Consider the following 20,043-nt stretch of genomic DNA (forward strand, 5'->3'; position numbering starts at 1 on the left):
CAGGCTTCAACTGTTGAATCTCAGATCTGTACCTCTGAAACAAATAATGCAATATATGTTAAGAAAGAAAAAAAGAAGAAGAAGAATGTAGCAGGAGGGGAAGAATGAAGGGGGGGAAATCGGAGGGGGAGAAGAACCATGAGAGACGATGGACTCTGAAAAACAAACTGAGGGTTCTAGAGGGGAGGGGGTTGGGAGGATGGGTTAGCCTGGTGATGGGTATTGAGGAGGGCACGTTCTGCATGGAGCACTGGGTGTTATGCACAAACAATGAATCATGGAACACTATATCTAAAACTAATGATGTAATGTATGGGGATTAACATAACAATAAAAAAATTAAAAAAAAAATGTGCAGGCTTCAGAGAAAACACAAAATTCTAGAAGGCGTGCTCAAGTTACATTAAAAATTCATCACAACAGTGAAGGCTCCCGCATTTCGTGATTTAAGTGAATTAAATTTAGAACCCTATGTAACTCTACGTGCGCTGCCTCCTCACTGAGCTACCCAACTCCTAGGTATAAAAATCAGAACTCAGTACTGGCGCACAGAAGCAGGTCTACCTGATCTTTGCGTAGGGAGTTCACCACCTTACTCAGATACACAGTTGATTCCACACCAGGTGAGACCCCATCTCTGAGCTCTTACCATGAAAGGTCATCAAGAACATGAGCTGCCCTGAACAGGAGCCTCCACAGACTCCCCCGAAGGAACCCCTGAAGGACCCCCCGGAAGGACTTCCCCGCAAAGGACGGGCTGTGTCTGCCCCCTCCAGTGCCTCGCCTCTCGCTGAGCCCTTCATCTTGGCAACTGCGCCTCCATCTACTCCCCTTCCAGTGGAGCACGACTTTGCAAGGTTACCTCTGATCTCATGACTACGAAACCCCACATTTCTTTAGGCTTCATTTGCCCCAGGTTTTCCCTCCGTGTCTGACAGTTTCATAGGTCTGACATTCATTCCTAAGATTCCTCTCCCCAGCCTTGTGACACCACCATCTACCATCTCCTCCTTTTGTGACCATTCTTTCGCAGGATCTTCCTCTCCTCCCTGCCCTCAGCTGAGAGGGTCCCTCATAGGAAATCTAAAGACTGGAGGCTTTCGTACAAGGTTGAAGAAAGGCTAAGCCGAGGGCACACATCTTAAGAGAACAGAACAGACACGCGACACGGGAATAATGGGCTATGTTAAAAGGGAAGAGAGAAGAACCTAGGATTTGAAGCAGAAAGAGCCTCAAAGGTGGTCTTATCTGCTCCCCAAACTCCACAAACACGCCTCTTGAAGCTTTATCTCATTATAGGAGTTGTCTAAAATCTCACAGCAAGTTGGTAGCAAAACTGGGACTTTTATTCCCATCCAATTCACTATTCTGTCCACTGTGTTCTAGAGGCCTTGCTGTGAGTGACACTTTCTGGGCCCTAATTCTTTCACCCTTAAAAAAGATAATTAACGGTGCCATCTGCATTGCAGGCAAGTTTGAGAAATTTATCATAAAAACATAGTCAATAACAGAGCTTTTCAAAGTTGTGAAAGGCAAGGACAGCAGGCTGGCATGGCCGTGACAGCAGCTCTCAGAACACCAGCTTCAGAGGCAAGTCCGAGTTCACAGGCAAGGTGAAAGGCTTGGCTGGGGGAAAAGCACAAAGTTCAGGGGCACCTGGCTGGCTCAGTCGGTAGGGCACATGACTCTCATCTCAGGGCTGTGAGTTCAAGCCCCACGCTGGGCGTGAAGCCGACTTAAAAAAATTAAAAAATAAATTAAAAAATGTTAAAAAGCATAAAGTTCTTGTTAAATGACCTCTTCAGAGGATTAAAAGACACGCGCACGCGCACGCACAATCTCTAACAGACCAGGTAGTGAGAAAGGGGCATCAGTGGATGACAGTCAAGTCGTGGGCTGGAAGAATGATGACCGAGATGTTCTGTGGGAGCTGGTAAAGGGAGCAGAGTCAGACCACCAGCAGTTTTCTATCTGGGGGTGGTTAACATTCTGCAGTTGGTGCTGATGGAGGAAAGAAGCTGGAAACATATATGAAAATAAGTTTTCCACAAGGAATTAACAGTCCATTTCAAAAATTTTAATGTATGCTTAGAAAAGAAAACCGGAAGATAATGACTCGGTAAAGTCAGCAGCAGTCACAGTCAGGGCGAGCGGGAACTGGGCAGCAGGACCGAGGTGAGAGCAGAGCCTCCAAAACCATGGCCAGAAAGGCTCCGGCAAAGGTCAGCCCAGCTGCACATGGGACGGGGTGTGTCCATCAGATGGTCAGAGTGGCCGTTACGGCTGCCCAAGGTGACACTGGGGGAAGACGAGCCACTCAGTCTAGCCCCGCCTCTCTGCAGTGTTTGGGAGAGAACATTTTGAAGCAGCAAGAGGCCGTGCAGCAACTGGTTTTCATGAAAGTAATATGCTATACATTTCCTATACATTTATTTTATACTTAAAATAACTTGAAAATGTACCTGACAGTAAAAAAAATTCTGTTAAGCAGCTTGGGCACAACTTCAACCCTTTTCTGTAGTCAGACTAGCCAAGAGAGCTGTCTGTAATCCTGGAGACAAATTATAAAAATAAAACTCTCTGGTTTTAAGTTGCTCATAGTATTAAAACAGGACTCTAGGCTTTGCTTCCAACAGAAACAATGGAAAAGTTCTGGATTTTTCAGAGCCGTAGATCCCAGTGTAAATTCCTGGGATGCTTGCGTCGCACGCGGGGGGGGGGGGGGGGGGGGCACAGCCTTTGCCCCTGTGGAGGGTCTGGCCCACAACTCTTCCACATGCCAAGCTCAGGGGAGGAACAGCAAGGATCACATCGGAAGGGAGCTTTTAATTTCTCTAAAAAAGGCTTTTAGTGGCTTTGACTGGATAATTCCAAATACCAGAGAAGGCTCCCCAAATAAACTTTAATAAATTCAAATCGAGAAAGCACTACATTTCCTTATACTCTTTGGAACCTCAAAGTCTTGTGGCATGAGCAAAATGATTTTAGAGACTAACTAAATACCTCTGAAACTTAAGCTGCCAGCCTGTCTACTTTATAAGTATTTTAATTTCTAGGATTCTTCTCAGGGATCTTCAGTAGCTTTTCTCTTACAGGGGGAAAAATGTATCTAAAGTCTGAAAACCTTGCATATAAAAAGTGAGTTGGCAACTACATTAACTCCGGTTTAAGAGTCAGTCCCCCGAGGCCAAACAAACAGGGACTGGGAGCTGAGTAGGGAGGGGTGTGCGGCTGGCGCCTGGCAACCCCCTGAAACAGAGCACACGGCCACACCCTCGAGCATTGGTTATCCTCAGCTGAAAGTAAAGTCATTTATGATAAACTTTACGATACTATATCCTGATGAATGAACTGTGAAATTTAGATTAAAAATACTTTCAGGAAATGAAATCTAGATATAAATCTGAGAGAAGACACCATTACAACACTTCAAATCATTATCTACATTTGTTTACAGAAATGCTCAGAGGAACAGTGGTCAAGCCATATCACTAAGGAAGGTATGATACCTGTTCATGTGTTCATTTTTTCTCATTTTTCTAGATGAACATTTGGCTACAGTATGGAAAAAAACCAATGAATACATTATTTTTGAAAGAAATGCCTAACAAAGGCAAAATTAATGAGGCAACTGAAAATGGCCACTATTGGTTGAGATTAACATATGCAATTTTATAACAGTACAATTTGGAAAAGGTCTCAATGGTCTACTTTGCCTACACAGCAGGAAGTACTGAGGTGCTTCTCTTCTCCCTATCTCCTACTTGTACACCTAGTCTGAGTGTCCAGAAAAAAACATCAAAATTCACAACAGACACACATTTAAAGGGGGTGTAAAATAGTCAGAAGAGACATTACTGAACAGCCGACACTGCTCAAGCATTCAAATTACCGCTGCTAACCTTTTCTGTTCGGCAGGTCGTCTTCAACTTGTTTCCCTGTGCATCATGTGACTTCCAACAAAAAGTTAATTTCCCTCCTCCTTTTGAGTAGCCACACACCTTGTATTCTTTTTCTTGTTTCACTGCACTTGGTTATTGTATCCCTCATTATTTAAATCAAAAATCTAATTTAAATAACCATGTTGAGTGCCTCCCAGGTATAAGCGAAGGGTCAACGTGTTGGCAGTCAACCGTGATCATCATGACAGTATTGTTTCCTGGCTTTTCTTCTGCTTCTCCTAAAAATGTGAAATTAATATGCCATGTTCTGATAGAAGTTTAAGAAACAGGTTATAAAAATAAAACAATCTACAGAGATACTAAACTACTCATCACTTGGATCTACCGTGGGACACTTTTATACCAGTATAATTTTTAAGACTATTAATACATCACTACTGCTAAGCAATCTCATTCTCTTCTTCCAAGACCTCAACCGTCTTCTGGACTCCTCCACACCTGCAGACGTGCCTCTATCAGAACTTATGAACAAGGGCCTGGACCTCTGGGGGCCTATGCATGCACACAGACCAGCGTAAATTTGCCCACTCTGATAATTCAAAATGCTATCTTTCAGATTCAAGTAGAGAAGGAACTAAAATGTATTCTCCTCATAAAGTAATTATTTTTTAAGTCACAACTTACATTTAAATTCAAGATTTTTTAAGATCTGCACCTAAGAACAAAATCATACTAACTAGCCTATTTGACAATACATCTCACACTCAGATGCACTAGCCTCTATCACACTACTGTTCAAATTTAGCTCAAGCTCAATTCTTGCAAGATAAGAATTTTTCCCTCTAAATAATTTGTAAAGTTTCTGGAACCATGGTGAAACAGAAGTATTTTGATTTTTCTTGGATGCTTAATATCTACAAAACACTTTGTTAAGAGCTATAGGGAATGAATATATGTATATATATACACACACACATATATATTTAGAGATAATATATATAAGACCACAAAGATGTCTGCCCCAAAGGAACTTAAAACTGAAGTTACGTCCAACTTTGTGAAAAGTTAAGTCCCTTTGCAGAAAGGCCCTACCTAATGTCAACAAGAAGCAAATGTTGAATGGAAAAGATGTTCAAGAGAATCTGAATCTCATTAAAAATAAAAATGAGAGAGGGGAAAGGAGGGAGGAAGAAAGCAGAAGAGGGAAGGCCAAGGAGGTGGGGAGAGGGAGGGAAGGGACACAGAGAGACAGGGGAGGGGATGAAGTAAATCTCCACCCAGCCAGGTAAAGCAAGGACACATGCACAGCTGGGGCCCTCCTGAGGCATGGAAGCCATGGAACCCCAAGCACTGACATGGCAGCCTTTCAGAAACACCAAATCTTCTCAGTGCTGGTCTCCCAGGATTAAGCCACACTCTCCCGAGTTGATGCTTCTCTCTTTCGTCAACACAGGGATAAAATAACGCCCCCCAAGGAACAAAGAAACCTGGGAGCAAGGGCTCACCAAGGACTAGAATTTTCAACAGTTGCTTCCTAGGCCAGTGCCCAACGCTGGAGAAGGGTTTCCCTCTCACTCCACTCATTTCACCTGCTCCCAAAAGGTTCCTATGCCCCCAAAGTCATACATCTTTCCTGCAAAGAGCTGACCCCAACTTAAATGAGATTCTGTCCCTCCCCGGTGTGTTGGGGTGGTACTCGGAATAAAACAGGTTCTCGAAAGGCACAAACCCACAAAAACTGAAATTCACAAAACTGAAACTATACTGTGCAGCCTTGGGCTATGATCTGATTAAGGAGAAATGATCCTGGTTAAGGCAGACAGGAACAAGCTATAATACACACTAGTGACAACTACCGGATACTGTCATCAGGAGGAGTACGTCAGATAATGCACAAAAAGAACTCTGCACAGTGCCTGACACAGACGGAATCAATGGAATCAATTGTAAGGATTACCCACAGTAGATTCTACAAAACAAATTACAGAAACCCCACGCCTACAAGTCTCAATTGTCAGCATATGTTCCTTCTTATAAAGACAATGACATTCTGCTTCCACTAACAATTCCGAATTCATCCATTTGTTTTGTTCATTTGTTCTCCAGTGATTCACACGATCCCACCCAGGTATCACTATGGAAATGTACAAGTCCAATGAGGACAGAAGTTTAACTGAGTGCTTCAACCACTCACTAATGCACCCATCAATATACAGTAATGCTCTAACAGAAGCTGTGAGTACATTTCAGTGTTTTTTAATCTGTAACCTACTGATTTTATTGCTTCTAACCAACTGTCTAAACATTAACAGTTCACTCAATGGTTCTTAATCTTTTGGGAAAGAAACCTTAGACACCCTTTGAAAATCAGGCAACACCTAAGGCCCCTCTCCCCCGGTAGTCACAAAGAGACATAACCACACCTGGAGGCTCATGGACCTCTGTGTCATCACAGAGTCCAGCTCTAAGTTCATGCAAACATACATATTGAGGGGTACACCTGTGTGACCCCCAAAAAGACTCCACTCCTTAGACTGCTCAATAAAAATGCTGCACAGAAAATCAGGACGTTTCCTTAAAACTGATACCGCCAGCTTCCCTGGTAACCTGCAAGAAAACGACTCTCACATTTTTGTTTTTTCCTGACTGCATATCCAGAAAGATGTGAAATGACAGATTTTCTAATCTGTCATGTGCAGCACGGAAATTGCTCCCACACAGTTACTTTCAGGGCTGCCTGATAATTTAATGTCTAAGAAAACATACCCAAAATTCATCCAAAATGTCAACCACACAAAATTTGGTCACAACAGTACGGTAGTCACGAGTGGTTTGGACCACATAGAGGTAAGACAGGAGGACAAGAAGAAAACAGCAAACCCTTCATTTGGGCAACAAGCAAACAGTCAAACATGTTTACTTCTGCCCACGCACAAGCGACAAATCAAATTCCAGGAGTTATCTAATCCACCAATCCATGTAACCACAGGTGTCCTAGTTTGAGTAACTAGTAAAACAAGACAGCTTTTAAGAGAGAAGCAGGTCTCTAGCCCATGAGTTCTCTAATGCCATGATGTGTATCTAGCTGCAGACCCACAGACCATCTTACCTAATTTTCAATCTATACTTAATTCACTTTGTGTCACCAAACCAAAACATATGGATTTTAATAAGCCGTGTTAGAAGATGTTGGAACTATTCCTTTATTTTTTCAGAAGGGCCACCATAAGCCAAAGGATGGACAGAGTTACCACAGAGCTAATTTTGCCAGTGCCCACCAATTAAAATGGGACAGACCAAGGTCAGTGTGCCAGGCATATTCCTACGAGGCTCTCGCTTGATGCTCACAGCAATCCTGCGAGGCAGATCTTATCCCCATTTTACAGACAGGTAAATTGAAGAGCAAAACATGTGGAGTAACCTGTCCAAAGTCATACTGCTATTAACCAGTGGAGCTGAGATATGAACCTGGCCTCCTAATTCCAAGGCCATGTTCACAATAAAGTCCACACATCGTACATCTCCCAGAACTCAGAGGTAGAGCTGGGTCAGCAATTTTTCCCTTCTCGCCTCCCCACAACAGAGACACACAGTTCAGGCTCATTTTAAACAGGTTATCCATGTGCAAAGTAGTGATCAAGTTGTATGTAACAGAGAAGCAATAATGAAGCTCAGGCAGTACACGCACGTACTTTAGCACAGTTGGAAGTTGGAGGGAGCACAATCATCATTCACCGTGAAAACAGAGCTTACCAACTCCGTGTACTTTCTGACAATGGCCCATGAGATTTAGGGGATCCCTGTCTCTCTAAAACTGAAGAGGGCCAGGAAGAGCATGAGTTAAGCATCACTTCTTCTTGATTTAATATTTTCTATACTCTCGTGCAACCATAAATTGAATTTATCTTGGCACACAGGCAGCAATTTACATTTTATATCCGGAATTCTTGAATTTATAATTTTGATGGAATCAAAACTGTAAAATATCAAGCTTAACACCCAAATTTGATCTTGTTATCAACGACACGATCACATGCAGCAAGGAAGATACTTCCTGTGACAATATATTCAGCAGCTAATCAAACTGCTTAAACAAGCAACTTTGAAATTTTAAGCCCCTTAGTTCAAAAATCCGACCAAGACTGACTATCTCTAGTTATTCCTTTTGATTATTGGTCTGGAATGACAATGAGAGGGAAACTGTAAATTCAACCGCACTGTCAATCCTACAAAAATTACAATCCACAATGTGTAACTGCAGGAGGAACGTGTTCCCCGGGGGGAGAGGAATGTGAGGCTTCGGTCTGCGCTGCGCCAACATTAATCCGCTCACGGAGAAGGTACCAAAGGCAGGAGGCGGAGATGAAAGCCCTCATTCCTCACAGGGGTCCTCAGACACTCTGCCCAAAACCAGCAGTCACCTGACTGCACAGAGAAACAGGGTCTAAAAATCTCTTATGTTAAAAACAAAAATACAGAACCAGAAAGGCATATTCTACCCCTCCAACTGGCAAGAGAATGAAAACTGAACCTAAGAAGCCAAACAGTAGAAAAAACTAAAATAACAAAAGGCACAGGAATTCACATTGTTGCCCATTCTAAACTGTATGACAACTTCAAACACTGCACACGGTTGGTTTTGGGGTTCTAAACAGGGGTGAACAAACCAGTTTGTCTTCATTTTTGTGGCATGTGGTGTCTCAGGAAACCTACAAAAGACTGCCCCAATAGGAAGGATTAGAAGTACAAGGGGAAAGACTGTTTATCACCGCAGCTTTAATAGGAAGGGGGGGGGGGGGGGGCTTTTAGCCTAAGTAGGTACTTACTGGTTTTCTTTTTAACCAAAGCAAAGATAATTCTCTGCAACTACACATAACTGGTAACATACAGTTAATTTATTAAGGATGAAATTAGGTTTGGGTCATTCAGATACTAATTAAATTAATAAGAACATATAAAATGGAAGTTTTCCAAGTATCAAATTAGCAAGGATTTTGAATGTCATAATCTTATTTTAGAAACTGGTATTTTTATATATCCTACACATACAGTATCGTTATTTTATCATTAGAATAAGTCTCTAGCTTCTGAAACTATTCAAAGACTCTATGTATATTAAAATATATTGATACATAATACTTAAAATAACTATACATGTACCAGCTTAGTATGAAAATTCCCATCAAAAAATATTTCTAAATTTCAGGGTCATGACCACAAAAATGGGAAGAGGAAACCGGTACAGCAGAGGGTTCAGAATGCTGAGGAATTTCGTCTCTTACCCATAATCCCTCAGAACTTTTTCTTCTTAATATATGTGCCAAGTTTTAACCTTTTAAAACAAAGCTACCTCCTAATTTTTAGAGGAAAGGATAGAACAGAAAGGAAATTGCTTTTGGAAAATGAAAGCACAGATTACTAGGCAGAGGTTCTGTCTGGACTACGATCCATCGGTGTGTGTGTTTGAGGCATGGGGGTGGGGCGTAAATGACCTTAGTTAAAGACCAAATCTTTAAAACTACGTCAACCAAACTCTTATTAAAAATTTCAGGTAGAAAAGGCCATATTATGTTTTGCTACAAATTCAGGAAGTTTCAAAAAAGTTTCAAAACTTTTTACTTATTCCAAAGACTCTACAGCAAGGTAAATACAATTAAGAAATCAACCCCTGCCCCTCATGAGCAAAATTCACTAGAGCACAAAGGCAGGTTAGGGCAGCTCCTTCTTCCTTGTTTCTTTTCATGCTTTTCCTTCTGAATGAGTCAAGCCGCTAGAATAGGAACGGCTTTAAGAGCAAACAAAACCTCTTAAGAAAGTGCTGCTTCCAACAGTTCAAATGAGCTCCTCTTAAAGGAACAAATAAAAAATAAAAAGCCACCCCCCAAATAAACACTTCAGATAAAAAAAAAAAAGACAAAATCCCTACCAAATGGTGTCACATCATAAGAGTGAAAGAAAGTAACAAGCATGCTTTAACTCCACAACGAATCAGCACTGCACTTACCACCAGTTTCCAGATTTAATTTTTGGAGTGTATGTAAATTAAAACATGTTCATGATCTCTAACACTCAGCTTAAGAAAACTTTCAACATCATATTGTATTCAATGGAACAGCCAGTCATTCTCAACACAAGAACACTGGTGCAGAGAAGGAAGCTGAACATCATCTTCTTCTTGAAATCCCCAGAAGACGAAGCGCAAGAGCTCCCTGGTCCTAGAAGTGATTCGCCCCCAACCCCCCACCAAGCCATCAGCACTGCAGAGGGACTTAGGCCAAGGCAATGTCTCACTCTGTTCTTGCGGTTTCTAAACCGATTTCAAAAATAATATAAAACCTGAGAAAAATGAAACATTCAGGAGCAGCCCAAACCAACAAATGCCATTTAAAAAAACACTTAACAGACGACGGCTAACAAGGGACAAAAATGTCATCTATTAGTGTTTTTAAGAACTGTTCATTTGAGGTGCTCAAAGGAATACAATAAATCTATTCAATCCATAAACTCCCAAGGCAAAAATAACTGAAGGCATTAGTTCTCAGCATAAGTTCGCTTTCTAATACCAAAGGCTTCCCTTAATCACACTGCCTTATTATTTAGGATTAAAGTGGGCAATTCTACAGTGAGTAGTGAAAATTCATCTTGGCTAATTAGTAAAGCCTTACAAAACACTGCTACTTATTCAGTATGACTGTCCTACTCAGAAACATTATCAATAAAAACTGGATTTAGGCAAGGCGGAGCCGAAGAACGCAGGAGCCAGGCGAGCCCGGGCCAACCACATGACCCGTCGGAGCGCCAGTTCCCTCACCTAGGAAGGAGGATAAGCATCCTCCCGGGCCGGCAGCGCGACCGGGAGGGGCATCAGCAGTGCTGTCCACGGAGCACCGAGCACAGTGCCGGGCACACGTGCGACTCGCTGACGGAGGAAGGGCCGTCACCCTCACCATCAACAGAAAGCAGTGATTGATCACTTAACGACAGCATGTGCAGAGAAGGGTCAAATCACGAGGCATGTCCATATCAAAATCAACTGTAAGGAATCAATTCGACCAAGAACTCTTGGACTGTCTGACACTGGCTTAATCAGAGTGCTAATAAAGAAAAACAGCTGCTTTCAGTATTCATCTTTTTCACCTGGAGAAACAACAGTAGCCTTTTCGAGTAACTCTTGCTTCTCCATGCCATTGAGAGCCCCTGAACCACGTCAACCAAATGATTAACATTAATCAAATCAAACTTCAGACGTGTCCTTGGCAGCAGGTACAACGTGAACCGGTCACGTGACAGCCGATACTACCAGGCTAGCCCGATCTGCGACTGCGACGGGCCCACATCTCTCTCAGCCTAACGCTGTGTGGAGAACCCACGTCACGGCGTCCCTGGAGCGCTCGCCCGGTCCCTCACTTCTTCACAGGCAACTTCAAATACGAGACTACACTCCTCTAATTCTGCTAAGTTCGTGTGTGTAGCAGCCCCTCTGTAAACCAGAACAGGAAACCGCCTAGGGTTCCTAGGGAAAGGAAGTACTCAGTGAGTTTCAAAAACAATTAATCCATAATTCTGAAGAAGAACCTAGTACTCCTATGGGGTTTGTTTTTTACTTTCAAATTATAAACAAATTTTTTAAAATCAACTAAACTAGTTTGAACTCACCACATTAAGGGCCCCGTTTCTTTTAGAAAATTTAATCATGATCAAACCTATTTTCTGGATTAGGGACGTCTCACCTTCCAATTTACATATGACAGGAGAACCAGAGTAACAGCCTAAGGATACACTCAGTCACAATGCTTGAAACAGTTTTGAATCGTGGCATGGATTAGGATTTTTCCAAGTTCATCTACTGAACTGCAGTTGAAAAATGTGCAAAATGCTTTGAAAAATTTTAGTTAATCCACACAATTTCCCTATGAACAAGTTATAAATAGCAAAAACATCAAAGGCACAAAACTACTCACCAATTTCTTACCTAAATTTGGAGCAAGTTAGTAGCAGAAGTAGAATTAGAAATTTAAAAAAAAATCCCGTCTCCTACTGTTAAAAAATATCAAAGCTGTATCATCAACCTTTTAAAAACAGGCCACCACAACAGCAGCATCGGCCAACCTGGCAGGCAACCATCAGAGATGGGACCCACCGCTCACCAAAGGCATCAGTCAGCTAGAAGGAAGTGAGAGCTACAGTGGGGACCACCCAACACCAGGACACTGCTCTCTTGGGTCCAACGTGACAGGTTAACACTGGGGCCCCATTTCCACAGGAACGTCCCACCACCAGCCACTGCCCCACAACCTGTGCCAGCACCTGTGAACAAGAGCTACCGAGGAGCGCCCTGCAAGGAAGTGGGCACCGGACCTGCCCACCAGACGCCCAGAAGGTTCAGGGCCCATCTGCCATCACCCTCAGGCACCACGGCAGGCTTCCATGATTCGGCCAGGCCTCTGCCCTTCAGCTTTGGCCAAGGAGCCTCAAAAAGAGCCGTGGGCTGCTAGGGGAGAGCAGGACAGCAAACACCACCAAAGCACCCGTGTTCTCGGCTTTTATCACACGCACCCTCTAATTGTAACTTTAAATGGAACCAGTGTTTTTCCTCCCTCCCGTCTGCTGCCGTTGCCCAGCCATGGACAAGCGGATGAAAAGCAGTATACCCTGTAGAAGAAAAAGCACAGAAAACCTGGGTTCAAGTTCTGACTCTGACACCCACCGGCAGCGAGTTTGAACAGGTCAGTCAAGCTGGCTAAGGGTCCATCTCCTCATCTGGAGGCGGTGTGCACACCACAGTAGCAGAGACCACACGGGAATATTCGCCCAAAGGAGAGTGCCCGGCACTGCTCAGGGCTCATGAGCTGCCCGCCTCTGCCCCCGAGCACCCTCTACGCCTCCATCAGAGCCTCTTGTCACACCAGCGGTGACCTGTGACCTCCCATGTCCCTCCAAGTTTTTCCTTCCCCAACTCACACGAGGTCTTTCCTTCTTCCCCTCCTCAATATCCTTCGCATGAGTCCTCCCCAAGAGAACTCCCCACGGTGCTCTGCTTTGTCACTACAAAGCAGCATCGTGTCCTCTCCAAAGGGGCTCCTGCCTACCACGCCCCCCAATCCTGGACCCCAAACACATATACGCTAGAACACCTAGAAAGCCTGACCTGCCCTGAGCTACATTAAGACGGGCAATAAGCTCCTCCCTGAATGTTTTACTCATCTCTCTAATCTTCCCTACCAATCCAGCCACCAAGTGCAGTGCCTGGTAGAAAAGGGGCCCATACGTCCACTTGGAGAACGGAGTTTCATGATGCAAAAACACTTGCATGGGTTTCTAGGTGGCCCTTCCATGCCCCCACCCCGACCGGGGCAATAAATTCCCCCAAACTGCTGACAGAACATCCAAATCGGTCACTCTTCCTGGAGCTGAACTTGACGGGGCCCACCCCTGTGTCATTCATGTCATAGCCTCTGAAAGGCCATCCTTGGCCACCCATCCACAGTCACGCCATGTCTCACCCCCCCCCCACCAGCACGTGCGTGCACTCTCTTTCTCTCTCTCTCTCTCACACACACACACAAACACGTAACGTTCCAAAACTCATACTGTTCCTCTGTTGGCTGGCCAGAACGTACATTCCATGAGAGCGGGAACCTTGGTCGTTCTAGTTCTCTGCCGTAACTTCAGCATCTACCAGAGCATGGGACACAGACACAGCAAATGCCTGTCACATAAGGCTGAGGGGACACCCTCCAGACATCTGCTACTTTTCTCTGACAGTCCCCTAAGGCTCCTCTCCACCTTCTGCGGGCCCAGCCAAGTTCCCTTCTTCTCTTGGCGTCGGGAGTCCTCGTTGCTCCACCAGTAGGTTAGCACTTAACTTCTTTCCCTTCAACTGCCTCAGACCAAATTATTTTGCAGCTGGATCTCTTACCTCCCTAACTTGACTGCAAGTGTGTATATGCTCTGTCACCTTTGGAAAAGAAAGCATTTCAAATATGTGCAACTGAAGAAAACTGAGGCGCTCTTCACAGTACCAAGACTTCTTATTTGAACGACTCTGGTTACAGAGACACATGGAACATTTCCTCTTTAAGCTGATTCTAATTCCACCATTCTGTGATGACTACGAGTCACCTAGACAGATTCTATAAACTAGTTGGCATTCTCAGGGACTACTTACAGTTTTTATGAAGGATTATCTAAACCTCTCAAGTAACCTGAAGGAGGTACATACTCTTCACAATTCACTGCTGCCAGTTTTGTCATAAACCGCCTTCTTTACTGTCCAGCTATCAGCTATAAAAACTATTTGCTGCTATAAATAATTCCTCTCTAGTTTGTTGGGAACGGAAAAGTCAATAGATCAGAAGCAGGCCAAAAACCAGGGTGAATCGGCACAGGGCGAGGCTCTGCCATGGGAAAGCAGAGTGGCAAGGCCCACCACTCGTTCTGGGCTTAGAGAAATCCCCCATAAACACCGACTGATTAAATGAGCCACAAACTCGTTCCTTCCTCTGCAAGAAACACGACTCTCAGCCGCACGGCGTCAGTGGCACTTGCTGTACAACAGACCCGCCCGCTGCGCTAACTCTCCTACCGTCTGGTTTGCTCTGCACAGCCACCCCATGAAGCGAGGCAGTACAGAGACCATTCCGTGTTAAAACACCCATTTTTACAGCCATGGAAACTGTACCCCAGAAAGGTGACGTAACTTCCCCAGTCACACACCTGGTAGAAACCCAGGAGTCCCACGTTTTACATGCCTTCCACTCAGCCCCTGTGTATGAGCCACTATTGTTCCTTGAGGGTGAAAGAACTTCAGCTAAGGCTCTTCTGTGGCCAGGAGACAGCAGGGCAACACCAAATTTGCTATTATAGTCTGTGTCTTAAAAGAACTTTTGCCAACAGTCATTATTTACTGCTAACCAGCAAATTCAATCTCTTATTTCTCACAATAACAAACAGGACACAAATCGAGAAGATGGTAAATTCTTCTAACTATGGCCTTTCTATGTTACTTCTAAGATCACAATCTTCCTGTGGCGCAAATTAAAATAACCGAAGCATCAGACACTAAAAACCCTCCCTCCTTCTCTACCTGCTGTCCCAAGAAATTCTCATGCTCCATCTCATAACGGGTTGCTCAGACATGTAAGAAGTTAGGCTGAATTACAAAGCTGAGAATCCAAAATTCTCATTTCAAACACCTCAAGTATGCACATCTTTGGCCCATGGCAAAACTGCATGCTCCCTGGTCAGAGACAATATGAACTGTGTTCTCCCAGCACTGTGTTCTCTTCCTTCGTTACAAGGTTTGTGTGGGTCTTTGTTTGCCAATCAGCCAACATTTATTGAGGCCCTATTCCGTGCCAACCATCAAGCAACTTCCTGATTTAATGTCGGTCTCCCCCACCAGACTCCAGGTTACACGAGAAGAGGCACTGCCGCTTTTCTGCTCACCGTTGCACTATTCAACCTAGCGGAGTGCCTGGCACACGGCAGGGACTTCACAAACATGAACTGCATGAATGAATGATAAGAGAGACGGAGAGAGAGAGAAGAGGCCACTCTGTAAAGGAAGCGGGGCTTTTACTGCCCAGAACACGCCCCATGATCCCCCAGCAACGTGATGAATTCTGAAAGGCGCCACATGCAATGCACAGCTGTAGGCACAGCAGCTGTCCTGCAAGGGAGCTAAGGCCCGGAACGCTGAAGAATTCGGCCCTTTGTTTCTCTCTGCCTGCCTCATAATCAAAACGAAGTTAGGTCCACTGTCAGACTACCTGTCAGCTGCAGGTCTTCAACACCTGGCTTGCAGAATTACTAAGCTAACGTGCTACTGAATGAAATTTGTGTTGATTTACTCTCCGACATCACTGCCTGAAAAAGTATTTAAAACGTCTGAGGTCACACATAAGACCTAAACAGAACCAAGTTAAAATAAAAAGTTCTCCGTTTCAGGTCTTTGCAAGCTATAAATTAGCTTTCACCGAGTATTTAATTTAAAAGCAAAGAAGGTTTGACTCATTATTTAAACTCTCTAAACTTCAGCACTCTTTACCAGTAAGTTGTTCAAAACAGACTATTAAGTTCCCAGAACGAGCTTCATGCAAGTATTTTCATTAAAACCTAAGACTCAATGGATTATATGCTTCCCAGAGTAAATACAAAAATAATAACAGGGATAACATGAACTACTTAATTCAATGTAAAAACCCAGCAATCTAGGCAGGTATAAAAATGTACATTTGTATATTCGTGTATCACTAATTAGACAAAAACTTTATTTTCAGTTTTTTTCCTCCACATCCAACTAATGAGCAGAAAAAAACATTTAGGGTTCAATAAAAAAGCAGAAAGTGATGCACACCAAAGTGTGCTGAACAGAGAAAAACCTGAAAGAAGCTGCTAGGAAGCTATGAATATATTTAAACATATCATTAGTTATACTTAGTAGCAGAGTAAAGATCTCCCGCTCCCCCCAAACTACCGCCCCTGCAAATAAATCACAACTTACCTGGAGAGGCTGGTGGCATTACTTATAAATAAAATGAACACTAAATAAACAAACTGAAATATGTAAACAGTTTCAAACAATTAGGTACTAAGCCTAAAAACAACAAAAATCTCAACACTCAGTTACAGCAGTAGAAAAAAAACACTTGGGAATTTTCTAGACCCTGATCATCTGATGCAGGATCAAAGCATTTAATGGCCTAAAACAATAATGAAATAACATTCGATAAAAGAAAATGTGTACTTAGGAAAAGACCCCACCAACTTTCTCTTGGATGAGTCAGTTGTATTCCCATTACACTGTGAAATATAAAGAATACGTAATGGAAAAAAATCACAATCGACTTCTTTCCTACGTTTTTAAACATTCTTTTTACATTCTTCCAAAATCGTTTACGTTATGATTTCATTTACAGTATGACTTCCACAACTCACTTGGCAATGTTCTGAGTAAAGGACGGACCCCTAAGTTCTGATGACTACAAAAATTTACCTAAGACCTAAGGCAGGCAAAAAAACCAAACGAACAAAAACGGATTTATAGGACTAAGAAACTACCATACCGTGCCTTGGCATATATTCAAACTGGGCTCTATGAAAGATTCACGAATTCACATTAAAATTCTTCATTAAAAAAAAACAAAACCCAACGTGTCCGAATTGAATGCCAGCTGGAAATAGGATACATCCAACCAAACTATTTTCCTACCCAGAATCATCCCCTCCCCTTTTTAAGTGTGACTACGCTTTATCTTTTGTTCGAAAACATCGTAAAACAAAATAAAACTACGGGAGTTGAGTCAAAAGTGACACAACAGCACACTCTTCAACTTCCATTTTTGTTAGTGGCCTAATTTCGAGAAGGTCCGCCGTGCTCAGACCTTCGCCCACCCCGAGTGTTGCAATCGTGCGCAGCGCGGCGCGGCGCGGCCCGGCCCGGCCCAGCGCGGACAGGAGAGGAGAGGAGAGGAGAGGAGGAGTGGCGGGGCCTGTCCCGGCCCGGCCCCGCGCCCAGAGGAGTGGCAGGGCCCGGCGCGGGGCCCGTCCGGCGCCGGCCCGGGGCAGAGCGGCGGCGTCCGGCCCTTCCCGCACGGTCCCGGCTGCATCCGAGGCCGCCGAATCTGCGGACCTGGAAATGTCACTCTCGGAACACATTTCATGACGCGTTCGCTGGCGAACAGCACAAAAAGCTAAGAATATACCGGGTGTGCAGGGCTCCGGAGGGACCGGCCGCCGCTCCCACCCGCGAGTGCGGCTATTTTGGAGGTTCCGAGCGAAGTGACAAGTAGCCCTCGGCCGGCCCTCCCGGCGCTCGGTCCGCTCACTTTTGCGCGCCCGGCTTCTCGGCCCCAACTTAGCCAAGAGCCCAGCGCGGCGTCCGGCCGTGATTCAGCAGCGGCCCGGGGGGAGGGGGGGGCGGCCCGGGGGCCGGGATCGCGGGCTGGGGCCGGGCCGGGCCGGGAAAGGTCACCGAGAGCCATGGGCGCCGCCCGGGCCCGAACCCGGCCCGGCGGCGGCGGCGGGGAAGCCGGGGCGGCGCGGGCGCCTACCTTTCCTGCTTTTCGGGGAGCTCCGCTTGCTCCGGGCGCTGGCTCGCTCTTCCTCAATCGCAGCTGCTATCTCGGGGTTGTCTTCCCCATTGTACCAGACCAGGAGCTCCTCGCCCGGCGCGATTGGCTGCGGGGACAGAAGAGACAGGCGCCGGGCCAATCAGAGCGGCGGTTGTTGGCGGGGCGGGGCGGGGCGGGGGCGGCGCTCCCAGCTGGGGCGGCGAGCCAGGCCAGCCAGGCAGGAAGGGCTCCTTAACCCTTGGCGGCCGCGGGCCTGGGCGGCCGCGGGCACAAACCCTCTGCTGGAGGGAGGACCTCACTTCCCGGCCCGCCTCCTCTCCCCGGGGGCGGACCTGCGGCTCTGCTGTCAACTCCAAACTGTCTTACCTTACCGAATCTTACTGTTCAAAGCCTCACGACTGCCCACGCAGAAGGAAAAATAAAACACGGAACCATTTTGCCCACGAAATCTAGGCTCAGGAGAAACGTAAAGCGTAACGTAAAAGAACCCGACGGTTTGGAAAGAGAAGTGTTGAAAGCTAATTACCAGCGTACGTTTCGGATGCCAAGAGCAAGTTCAGCATGATAAGAACTGTAAGTCACTGCACATTTATAAACGCACCGCTAATGATATCACGGAAATGCTAAAAGAAGAGGCGGGACGCAGGACGCAGGCGTCCCTGCACTATATTCTCTATGCACTGCCACCAACCTGCTCGGGCCAAAGGAGAATCCACTGCCTTGCCCTCTGTACCAGACAACTTTTAAATGCAGAAGGAAATGCCTAAAAACACCACACAGGTACTATGCTCCTAAAACATTAACTCTGAAAAAGCCATGAGAGTAGCGAGGACATGGACCACCACCATGCTGATTACACCTAGGATAAGATCCTGAAGAAAAAGATAACCGAGTGGAAAGATCACATTCCTAAATAGAATTTAAGGAAATGGCTTATTGGCTTCTCTCACAATGACTCACCTGTTCAAAAAGTTCCAAGGGTAACAACAAAAGTAAAATTGCACCTAAAACCCACCGAATAAAATAAGAATCCATCAGTCCATTCTGATATAAATATAATGAATGAACAAGTAAATAAATAAGAAGGAAAAAGCTCTTCCTTGAAGTAGATCCCAACTAATCAATAAAAAACAAATAATGGAATTAGAAAACCACCACTTGGCAATCATAGCAGTAATAACTGATTCATCAACAGATGCTAAAACTAGTAGGTCTAAGTTTCAGGTGTAATAGAGTATTAGCATGGTCTCAAAACATCTCCCCATAAAACATGAATTACAAAGGTAAAAAGAGTATCCTCAGAATGAGATAAATCAACATCCTGTGCCTCCTGATACAATGCACAGAAAAGATTATCATCACTTCTGGAGATCTCTGCCCAAAATGCATGACCATAACTTAATCATGATGAAATATAAGAAAAGCCCAAACTGTGGGACATTCTACAAAATAACTGACAGGTTTGCTCAAAACTGAAAGGCTATACCAGACAAAGACTGACATACTATCCACACTAAGGAGACCGATAAGACATTACAACTGAATGCAACTGAGCTTTCTCTTCCTATAAGGACATGGTTGGAACAACTGGCAAAATGTGAATAAGGTATTAGATTAGCTAATGAAATACTGTGTCAGTGTTAGCTCCCTGATTTTGATCACTGCACTAAGATTATGGAAGAGGAGGCCCTTGGTTTTAGGTGCAGGTGAATTCCATCTAAGACGCCAGTTCAGAAACAGCATAGTTCCTCATTTTAACATACCTTCTTGTCTAAATAAAGCCCTTGAAAGTAGACTTTATTTTGTTTCATTCTCTGCAGAACTCAGTTTATGTAGTCTGAATTTTAAGATATTCTCAATTCTTTAAAAGAACAAGCTACTGTTTCCTTTGATCCCCCAAGGACGGCTAAAACCTGCCATTTTCTTATCTTTAAACCAATGTACTCTTATTTGCCTTCTTGAATCAGTTACACCTAAATCAAAAAACTAAATCTAATATATAATCTATTAATGAATTGAAATAGCCATTACAGATGTCTTTTGGCACTCTGATGAGCTAAATCTGT

General features: G+C 44.4%; 1 protein-coding gene across 4 annotated transcripts in view; it reads right to left on the reverse strand.

Moving 5' to 3' along the window:
- Nucleotides 1–20,043, reverse strand: part of PRDM2 (PR/SET domain 2) — a 118,053-nt gene that overhangs the window by 48,702 nt on the left and 49,308 nt on the right. For all 4 annotated transcript variants that reach the window (XM_032393312.1, XM_032393305.1, XM_032393321.1 and 1 more), the window contains one exon: nt 17,957–18,083. In XM_032393312.1, coding sequence (XP_032249203.1) covers nt 17,957–18,083 — 127 coding nt within the window. The remainder of the gene's footprint in view (nt 1–17,956; nt 18,084–20,043) is intronic.

The sequence above is a fragment of the Phoca vitulina genome, unplaced genomic scaffold, assembly GCF_004348235.1.
Source record: "Phoca vitulina isolate PV1807 unplaced genomic scaffold, GSC_HSeal_1.0 scaffold2, whole genome shotgun sequence".
NCBI lineage: Eukaryota > Metazoa > Chordata > Mammalia > Carnivora > Phocidae > Phoca > Phoca vitulina.